The 11,392-nt window shown below is 30.8% G+C and overlaps 3 protein-coding genes across 4 annotated transcripts in view; 1 reads left to right on the forward strand and 2 right to left on the reverse strand.

The window, feature by feature from the left end:
- Positions 1–5,390, reverse strand: part of LOC106791460 — a 16,156-nt gene extending 10,766 nt beyond the window's left edge. The window contains exon 1 of one of the 2 annotated variants that reach the window (XM_014757095.1): positions 4,868–5,390. The gene's annotated coding sequence lies outside the window, so the exon portion shown is untranslated. The remainder of the gene's footprint in view (positions 1–4,867) is intronic. The other variant, XM_014757094.1, reaches the window with a different exon arrangement.
- A 121-nt stretch (positions 5,391–5,511) lies between these two features.
- On the forward strand, positions 5,512–7,895 carry LOC106791462 (protein TSSC1). Its single transcript, XM_014757098.1, has 7 exons — positions 5,512–5,717; positions 5,794–5,995; positions 6,084–6,309; positions 6,392–6,612; positions 6,692–6,873; positions 6,955–7,251; positions 7,333–7,895. Exons 2-7 carry the CDS (start codon positions 5,954–5,956, stop codon positions 7,493–7,495), a joined length of 1,131 nt encoding a protein of 376 aa, XP_014612584.1. The 5' UTR covers positions 5,512–5,717; positions 5,794–5,953; the 3' UTR covers positions 7,496–7,895.
- On the reverse strand, positions 7,491–8,962 carry LOC106791464 (RNA-binding protein pno1-like). The gene is made up of 4 exons (XM_014757100.1): positions 8,944–8,962; positions 8,781–8,858; positions 8,591–8,677; positions 7,491–8,490 (listed from the first exon to the last, which is right to left on the reverse strand). Exons 2-4 carry the CDS (start codon positions 8,835–8,837, stop codon positions 7,963–7,965), a joined length of 672 nt encoding a protein of 223 aa, XP_014612586.1. The 5' UTR covers positions 8,838–8,858; positions 8,944–8,962; the 3' UTR covers positions 7,491–7,962.
- Between the last annotated feature and the right edge of the window lie 2,430 nt (positions 8,963–11,392).

Below are 11,392 nucleotides of genomic sequence, written 5' to 3' on the forward strand. Positions count from 1 at the left end.
TATATATATATATATATATATACATATCTTAACACTTAAATGATCGCATATTATTTCCCGTAGGATTATTATTCCGAAACCGACGAATTTTTCGTTTGGAAATGTAAAACAAATATATACAGGTAACCCTTCTATAATACACGATAGATAGGTTCTTAAAAAATCCAATGTTTTGTGTGAAATCGTATTATATGAGACCTAGAATTCATTATTATTCCTTCGCGTCATTATTTGAAGATAATTTGATTTTTAAATATGTTGAACAAAATCATGTTATCCAGTGCTGTAAAAGTAAAAAATGTTGTACAAAAGTTTTCGCAATTTATGAATCATGTTATAGCGAAAACCGTGTTATAGGAGGGTTACCTGTATATAGGACATTTAAAAAAAAATCTATGTATTTATTAACTTTATAATTAATATATTATAAAGGTAGCTTTTTTTTTTGTGAAAATAAGTTAATAATTTCACGAGTTATATATTTATGAAAGCAAGTTACTTTATGCAAAAGTACAGCACGGAAAAAGAAGAACAGAAAAAAGATAAAAACGTGAAATCTCGTTGTGCCGGTCTTTTACGTTTCAACAATTGAAACACGAGAAATCTCGTGAGCATTCCGTTTAAGTGTTTAATACAAAACAAAATTTTACCCATTAGAATGGTAAAGAAAATATTTTCTTTTACTTTAAAAATGAATAATGTGTGTGTGTTTATTTTGGTACGTAATACAAATTAGAAGATTGAACAAAAAATTGGCACATTTTTAAAAATTACAGGGTGCTGTATAATTTGATCATGGCGTGTGATAAATAGGTTTAATGTTAATAGAAGCTCCCATAAACCCCCCTCAAATCCCGAAAATTAAAAAAGGATAGATTAGGTTAGGAATGGAAATTGAAGGATTACCTTGACCTTGAGTACACAAAGAGGTAGCAGCACACGTGCCGTTTTACGATATCGACTTGCTGTCAGAGAGTTCCGGTTTGTAGCAGCCGCGACCGGACACGTCAGAAACGGTTGGGACTGTAGTTTTGTCGAGGTTTGCAATCGAATGTGGAAGAGACAACAAACGGAGAGGAGTTTTGTTGCTTCCCATTCATCACCGCGTGCTTTCTTTATTTTCTTTTCCATTTCTCTTCCTCTTACTTTCCTCCTTTAATTTACAGTCTTATTTTTACATATATATATATATAAACTTTTCTTATTCCTCGTAATCTTTGATAATGATTGAATTTCGTTTAAATTCCTTTCTCTTTCGAAAAACAAAAAAAAAACAAATGTATTTCCTAATTGAAGTTAACCAAATAAACTAACCAATCGTATCGTTTCAAATTTATTGGAAAAATTAAGTGGTATAATTGTATGAACCAATCACGATCGAAGATAGTAGCCGCCATTACTACGTTTGAATGATAACCAATCGCAAGATGATTTAACTTCTATTGTAATTGCATCGGAATAATATAGAGTGCGATCGATAAATATTATCGATATGTATCAGAAGCATCTTCGGCAAGGACAGGATTATTTCTATACGTTTGACATTGAATCGACTTAAGGTGCCGTTACGTCCTGAACAAAGGGATTAAAAAAAAAAGTCTTTTGACGAACGGAACACGATGACGTTGAATATGAAATTTCTTATGTAAGATTTCACGTGTCGTACATAAACTGCAATACATGATACAATACTAATATCATCAAGATTAATAATCGTTTTATCGTTTCTAAGAATTGCAAGATTATCGAATTATTAAAATCATCAATAAAAATTCTCAAATGACCTTGATTGTAAATGTCCAATGACGTAAGAGAAATGTTATATTCGACACGCTTTACGTCTTTATAGACGTAAAGAGAAACCGAGGGGTGAATATAAACTCTCGCTCGATGGGATAGGAAAAGGCCAGGCGTGAAAAACGATATCGAAAATGTCACGGTCTCCTTTTTCCCTCTCTGAACGACCTTGAGAGTAGCGACGCGCTTCCGGCGCTTCCAGGATGTCTGGGATGATACTATGAATAGAGGAACAAATGGTATTTTCCAAGTGTCCTTGAATCTAATAATCAATCAAGTAACAGTATTACGATCCTTACTAATGATACAACTAAAGCTTTATGAGTGAACCAATCAAAACACTACGTGTTGTATTTTGGTATGTTCAACGCCATTTTGTATTTTCCAAAGCAGCAAATTATTTAACAAAGCTGCACGTACGTAGAACATTAACACGAGAGATAGAAAGAAAATAAATGAAAATTTAAGAGGATGATGCTGTAGACTCAACGAGAGACTACCCGAGTCAAGCGGTTATCGTTCCTGTCAAAGATAAAAGATATGAAGAGAGAAAGGCAGATAAAGACAGGGAATACAAGCTGGCCAATGAAATAGTCTCCTTTTTTCTTTTCCTTTTATTTTTTTTTTTATCTACAGTTACAGTCTTACCGCATAAACTGTGGAATCCTGTGCAATCGATGTTTTAATATGAGATGAAACGAAGCGTAATACCGCGTTTGAAAATATACAAATATATTATAACCGGAAATAAAATTGCCCCTTTACGCGTTTATATTCACATATTAATTAATCAAATACAATGAAATTTTGTAAATAATATTTGAACTTTGGTTCGCGATCTTCGAATAAAACAAATGACAATTCTAAAAAACATATTTAAACTAATGTCTGTTCTTCGTATTTTGTTTGTTTGTTTGTTTGAGCGAGTAATTATTATACACATATATACGATATACTTTAATTTAAAAATCGACATTTGCTATGAAAATTGTTCGGACAGCTGGCAACGATTGTTCAGCCAGTAAGAACGTTACAAGGCTTTAATTTGCAAAGTCACGCGTCGATGGAGTCATCTGTTCGACGAATGAAACGAAACGAATGTGAATTCAACGTCCAAAGGGAAAATTCTTCTTTTATTAACAAATAAAATAAGTGGAAGAATATGGGATTGATTTGGAACACAAAAAAAACGCTCAAATTGCAGAAAGTCATTTCGTTGAAATTAACGTACATCAACCCCTGGGATGTTAAGTAGCTCGTGCTGAAGACGAACGAGTTGACCTGCACGCGGAACTCGACTGCGATGCCAACGAAGGGGGGTAAAAGAGGGTGAAAAAGGGTGAAATCGTGTGCGTGTGTGTTGTATATGTGGTTCATTGATCGAAGGGCAACTTTACAAAGCTTTCCTCTACTTTGCTTCTACATTTTTCTTATTATTATGGATTCCCCAAAGAAACAAGCTTTCCTATCAATATCAATCTCTTTAATATTTCAAATATAATTTCAAAATTATATTTCATTTCATATTTAAATATACAAATATAACACTCAAATATAATGAATAAATAATTATACAAATAAAAACTAAGAAAAGTCGATATAATAACTTTACTATAATAAAACTATTGTGTATTTTATAACTCTACAATGTATTTGGTGTACCAGTTGTTAATTCGGTGCCCTGATATTAAATTCATTTAATCAAAATCGCCATCTTTTTTTCGTCAAAGATTTTGTCAGTTACCTAAAAGGTAGATCAAAATTATTGAAAATAATTAAAACTATTTTGAAGAATAATAGATGTATTATTTTTTTTATAAATAAATACTAAATTTGTGTGTGTGTTTTTTTAAAAGGGCACCAAATTAATTGCTACGTCTAATATTTAACTTTATTATAGCAATTTACTGTAAACGTTTGAGCAAAATTATTCAATGCTAAATTAAGGATAACGGTATCGCGGTGAAGCATAACTAACTTTTCAACTTCTCCCAAAATTCATTCATTCTCGTCAACGCAAAATCTTAATTATACAAAAAGTATATTGAAGTATGCTGAATAAAAAAACACACAGAGCAGCAACACACGAGCACATAAATGCGTATGTAGAAGGAACGTGTGTCGTTTGTGGTATATTCCGTACTCGACCTTGAATCTAACTAGATGGACAAAATCAATGAAGAAAACAGCAAGGAGCATTGAACGCGAATGAAACTTTTATATTATATCACTATTCAAATTAGTAAAGTATATATATATATTTATGTTAATTATATTTAATTATTGAATGAAAAAAAAACCTGTAAATAGCATAATTTTTTAAATTGCCTTAATATCGATGACCACTTCGTTTAAAAGTTTCATCACACTCGAACCAATTGCAACCAATTGAGATCAATTTTGACGTAACAAATACGCATATTCATACTTAATTGAAGAATAATGTTTCACGTTGCTAAATACAAATGTGTATATGTGTCGCGCGTATTTAATTTTTTTCAATTAAAATATAGAGAACGAAATATTTCATTAATAATATACTTAAATAATATTTCACAATTTTATCATTTCAATTTTAATTGTACTGAGATAAAGGTATTAAAAAATTCGATAAATCATAATTGGCGCCATAGTGTATTTTCATTAGAAACTTCTAAGATAATCAATTTAAAAAAAAAATAAAAAGAGACTATAGAAATACAATATTTTTATATGAATAAATTTATATTTTAACAATCAATTTATATATTACAATACTAAATTAATAATTGTATAAATTGATCTTTTCGTATTGCATTATTCCTATAAAAATTTATATACAATTAACAAAAATGATGATGATTATAATGATAATAATAATAATAATTATGATAATGATGATGCTGCTGCTGCTACTACTATTACTACTACTGATGATGATGATAATGATGATTATAATAAAAACAATAGGAAAGACATTTCTATATTTAGATAAAACCAAAAAATTCAAATCAAGAAAAAGAATAAAATTAAAAAAGCCATCATAGAAATATGGCAAAACATTAACGATGATAAAATAACCTTTACTTACGAAAGATGTTGCAGCGTCAGCATTCCCTCCACATCAAAAAAGGGCACACAAGTGTACGCATTTGCGTGAGACGAAACGAAAGAAAACTAAAGGAACACTTTGATTTTATATCGCGAACGACATATATATATATATATATATATATATATATATATAAGTATGCTATATGTATGTATACTATGTATACTCAAATTCAATGTAAAATAAAATTGGTAGACCGTTAAACACAGCAAGTACTACTTCAACTTTGATATTGTCTGTTGACTTTTCTAATAAAAAAAACAATTACAATATTACAAATTTTAGCGAAGCTAAGATATTCACTCTCTCACTTTAATACCATAAACTATGCATTAGATATACTTTATCTGTTGACCCTGCGTCTGGTTTTACCGGACGCAGGCTAACGAACAAGCTAGTGTATCGAAACGGTGCAAATAAGAAATTGATGGAGGGGGTATGATAACAAGGCAACGCAACGAACGACCCTTCCCCTCGCGAGTGACTAGCCGGACTGGTCTGATCTGGATTACGTTCTCGCATGAACCCCCACCGTGGAATACTTGCGCATGCGTTGTTGAGCCGAAGCTTCTCATTGGATAATACGCACAGGGCCGTTTATACTCTATCGAGAAAGTGGAAATTCGTGAACCCCTGTCAATCTTTTGTGTATAATCAATTGAAATATTACTTTTAGTCATAATATGATAACAATACTCGATTATTATTTAATATTATACAATATATATAATCATTAGAAACAAATTATGTGAATGTAGTATTGAAGATGTTGTGAAAAATACAATTTGTAAGATTTATACATCTATGATTGGTCAATTAATGACGAATAGTAAGAAATATATTCATTCTTACGTCGTTTATATATTGGTTATTTTTGTAATATATATTTATTGTTGTGTTTGTAGAATAATAATTGTTTAAATATAGATATAGGATACATAATTGATAATTCGTTGACTAATCAGTACGAAGAAAAATAATGATTCAAAAGTAACGATTAATATTAATTTTAAATATTGTTTTTTATATTTGAAATATAAATTTATATATTACATATGAGACAAAATGGAGAGTGACATTCCTTTGATATATGGACTTGAATTTCAAGTATGATGTTTTCTTAATAATTTAGTCTTACAGTATATTAATAACTTAATCTTCACGATTGATTGATTTATAATTATCTATATTACAGACTAGAGCGTTATCAGCCCAAACTGCAGAAACCGATATTGTTAGATTTCTAGTAGGAACTCAATCATTGAAATTGACTAACAATCAAGTACATTTAGTTGAACTTAATGAAGAAACTAATGGTTTAAAGACCCAAGTATTTCAGCATCCAATTGGTGAAATATGGTCTTTGCAAGCATCACCAACTGAATCTTCTCTATTTATTACTTGTTACAATAGTTTAAATGGTATTTCTTCATATGTTTATATATAATTTATTTAGGAATGAAATATTTGATATTAAATAAATGTTGAATTGAAATTGTTTAGATGAAGGAACGTGTCAAATGAAAGGAGCACTTTGGAAGTTACCTGAAATAAAAGAATACACAAATGACAGTATACAATTGGAGATGCTAGCTGAAATTGATACGACGGAGTATGGTAGTGATTTAAAAACCATTGCTTATCATCCTATGGATGGTACAAAAGCAATATCGGTTGTAGATAAATGCTTTGCACTATGGGATCTTGGTAACAGTAAACCGCAAGTAAATATAAATACTTATTAAATTAACTATTAGAATGCTTCCTACTATCACCCTTCTCAATTTTAATTATATACTCTAGGTTGCAGTATCTGGTGTTTTATCTGGCAAAAATTTACCACGGTTTACAAATGGTAAATGGAATCCTCATAATGGGTGTAACCAATTTGTAACATTGGATGAAAATAATATTCAAGGCTGGGATTTAAGAGCTCCGTCAGATCCTTCATGGACAATTACATCTGCTCATTCGCAGATAATTAGGTGAACATAGAAAGAGGAAAAATAATATTTTCATCTTTACCATATATAAACATACAAGTATATAAGAATACTTTGTTACAGAGATTTAGATTTTAATGTTAATCGACAGTATTTCTTGTCTACCTGTGGCGATGATGGATACATGAAATTCTGGGATATTCGAGTACCAACTGAGCCTGTGTTATCGCGTATGGAACATTCTCATTGGGTCTGGAATATACGAATCAATCGTTTTCACGACCAATTGGTTTTAACATCGAGTAGTGATTCTAGAGTTATTTTATATAGTATTGTATCTATTTCCTCTGAACCATATGGGCATATAGTTTCACCAGAAGATGACAACGGTCAAGCCGATGAAATGTGTCAAAAAGAAAAGTATGTATTGTTTAAGCACTATTTAAAAGAAAAATTTATGGTGATGTATAATGTTTTTATACAATTAAATAAATATTTTAGATTAGAAGACGGTGTTGTTGAGAGATACGAAACACACGAGGATAGTGTTTATGCAGTTGAATGGTCCTCTGCTGATCCTTGGACATTTGCTTCGTTAAGTTATGATGGTAGATTAGTTATAAACAAAGTGCCCCGAAAATATAAATACCAAATACTTCTTTAAATTAAATATTGTATTTATTAAATTTTTCCGAGTTATTTTTTAAAAACTGTCACTTGCATTAAAATTAACCCTTTTGCTACAAGCAGTGACTATAGTCACCCGTGATGTTTTTTGAACAGAGTATATTTGATATCGTAATGATTACCCATCGCAATTGTTTTGCACTTCGTGCGTATCTTTGAGACTTTCCCCCATACGAAAATACATTATTAAAAGTTATATTTTGTAATTCCATTATGTGATAATTTTTTCATCTTTTCTTTTCTACGAACTATCACAAACGTTTCTTAGTGCATACTTTCGATGCAACGGATCGTTCGGCGTGAGTAGCGCGCCGCAAAATCAGCCCGTAGCGAAACCGTTAAGTTTTCAATAATAAATATCCATATTAGAAAACAGACTTAATCTTATATATTTACATATATATGCAAAATAGAAAACCATTTTATACAATTTCTTATATCATATCACAAACGCTCTGATACCCTACTAGCAATATTCCTTAAATGACCATACACTTTGGACGGTGGACTTCCTAATATTAAATTACAAATAGCCCTACGAGCTAATTGTATATTTTGGAAAGATCCAAGTATATGAACCTTGCTATCGGCTAAAACGATTCTTGTTTTTGTAACATTTTCAATTGTGAATTTTGTTCTGCCTCCTTTGCCTGCTAACCTTCCTATAGCTCTAGATAAATGGTCACTTTTTAACGGTTTTACATCCTGAATTTCAAAAGTCTCGACAAACAAATCATCTAGTCGTAATAAAGCTAGAGCATCTTCTACTTCGAAACCACATATAAATGCTTTAACAAAATCTGCAGCTTTTTGAAGATTAGAAATAGCGGTAGTTTCAGGAGCAGTACGAATTTCTACATTCCTTGTTCTCAAATTAAAACGTACTTGTAATTGTAAATGTTCTACAATAGGAGTAAAAATCTTCATCCAATTTTCCTTAAGAGGAGTATACCTATGTGCAGGTACAGGTATCTGCAAAACATCACTCAATTATTACTTTTCCATCTATCTAAGATATAATTAATTACAAATAATTATAATAAATATATTATAATACATAATTAAAATGTACCTTTCGAAATTCACCATATACTTTTTTGACTCTTTTAGCAGGCGATCTAGATTTAACCTTTCCTTCAATGCCATTTACTACTTCGACCTATTACATAATATTCTAATAAATTCATTTTCAAATAATAAGCGAGATCAATATAATAAATACGATAACAAAAACGAAAGAGAAAATAACCTCCATTACGTACCTCCATAGCATTATCGTCGGCATGCCGTTTTTTTCCTTTCTCAGTAGTATTAGCCATTTTAAAATATATACCTTTTTTCTGTGTAGGCCAAATTTAAATTATAAATTAATATCGAAATACTTTAACCGTGTTATTTAATTAAACATCAGAATAAGACATCTACCACAATATTCTTACAATCCACATGTCCCTACGATTGATACACGGTCATCATGTATTATAACCACTGTCAACCAAATGTTGACGCTGATTGGTTGGTCTCATCAGGAGAATAAAATTATATTCAAAGTTCGTAAATTTTTAATAATTACATATTTATTGTTCATTTTTCGTTAAATTAACAAAATGATTTAAAAATTAAATAACTAACTTTGTTTTCAATTTTTCTAAAACAATAAATATCGAGATATACTTTTGAATCTAGTATGAATATCCTAGCCAATGATATCTCTTCAGTAAGCAAGTAGTCAGCCAATAAGAGAAAGTTTCTCTTACCCCAATTCGAAAAAGGATATAGTGGGTGCGTTCCACTAAGCGCTCACAACGATCACGCTCACGACCACAGTTTTTCCCGTTCCACTTACCTACGAGCGTTACTGTCGTAAATTCAAGTGGAATGGACTATGGTGCGTTTTGAGCGTGGAGGTAATAATACAAATGGCGAGGTAGTGAAAAGAAAGTAAAAGATTAAAGAGGTTAAGATTTAATCTGTAATCCTTCATGTCAGTTTCACGGTCGCCATTTTTATTGTTGTCAGTTTCGAAAAAACCGCTAATTTTCTCAACGCTCACTACGACCCACGTTTTCAGATGGGTCGTTGTGGGCTTCGCGTGAGCGTTAGTAATGACGTCATGAGTGACGTTTTCGCCGCGACCACAACGACCGCGGTCGTTATGTGGAACGACTAAAGGAGCATTTTGATCGTTGTGAGCGCTTAGTGGAACGCACCCAGTGTGTACCCACTCTATACTATACATTAATTCAAATATTACAAAACTATTGGAACAATAATAACTTATAATATGAAATAAGTTTAATTAGTGTAGATTTAAGGATTAATTTTCGTAATAGTAAAGGACTTGTTCTACACAGAAAATTGAATTAAAGATAATTTGATCCCATTTCACAATTTTTTTACAGATATATAAGATGATTTATCGATATTTTTTTCAAGCTATTATTTTTCTTGACTTTTAGATATCATAACCAATTATTCCATTTTCTTTAGTTTATAATTTTTTATTTACTTCGTCGACTTATTTATCTATTTTTTTCCTAAGTTAAAGGTAGCACTATATATATTTGAAAAATCAGATCCATCGAATCAACGCGCTCTTTATGAATATGCAATAGAAATCATCCTTTAATACAGCATATACGTAAACGCATTTATAACACTGTGATCGTTCTCCTTGACTTAGCTTCGTTGAAAAAACTGTCACCAACGACTGACATTCAACTGTTTTTGCAATAGTAAGTAACGCACGTGCCTGACTGGCATTTCTTTAAGAATTTGCGTAGGGCTCAATGTGTTAATTTAAATTTTCTTTCTATACTTCTTATTTTCATTGCACATGTTTGACCGAGAATAGTTGAATCACTTTTGTTTAACCGAGCAAACATTAAAAGTTGGAGAAAAAGGATACAAAGGTTCGTGTAATGGAAACTACACAAGGAGTACAAGCTCAAACGTATTAATTGCAAAAATCTGTCCACGCAAATCGTATATTTAAGATTTCTTTTTTTTATCACTTGTGTCGCTAATGTTCCTTTTGTACTGCTCTGAATACGTACCGATTATTACTATTACTATTTACTATTAATATTACTATATTTACTCATTTTTTTACGATTATTAAATAATGATTTATTTAATTTCAATTATTTATGCTTAAAGAACGTTAATGATTACCGTTATAGTTTCGTATTATTAGTTCTATTTCTAATTGCCGCCTTATTCCCCTTCCATTTTGGTACAAATAAAACACGAGTGTCCTCTTATTTTTATATACCATTTGTATACTTGTGTACTCATATATAAAAATCTAATATAGGTATTCAAATTTCATTCGTCGATCAACCTCCATTGGTTATAGACGTTCCTTAAAGTGGAAAAAAGAGTAAATATATAAATAACAACGAATAATGTGATGTTGTAAATTCAAAGGAAGGATATGTGACAAAGTCAGAATTGTCAGGTGCATATGTACATGCTTTCTAAATGATAATCTTCTTATTCCACGAGAGCTACCATTATTTTTTATCACAAGCATGATGAAGTTTGGAGAAGAAATTTATCGTTTTATTGTTAAAAAGACAAAAGAAAGACAAATTGGCATTAAGGATGGGTTCATTATTAATGACGAATCGGATAAAGAAAATACGTTACGTGTATTCAATAAAGAAAATCCGTTTTACGAAGTCGAAGAAGAACATTCGTACATTGCAATTAAGGATCATGAAATTACGTTTAATGAAGTCCAAGAAAAAAATGCATTTAATGAAATCGAAGAAAAAAGTTCCGACCTTAAAATTTCGTATGAAGCAGATGAAGAAAAAAGTGCGTTTAATGAAATTGAAGAAAAAAATTCCGACCTTGAAATTTCGTTTGA

The sequence above is a fragment of the Polistes canadensis genome, unplaced genomic scaffold (assembly GCF_001313835.1).
Source record: "Polistes canadensis isolate GaletaPanama2010 unplaced genomic scaffold, ASM131383v1 scaffold_310, whole genome shotgun sequence".
In the NCBI taxonomy this organism is placed as follows: Eukaryota; Metazoa; Arthropoda; class Insecta; order Hymenoptera; family Vespidae; genus Polistes; species Polistes canadensis.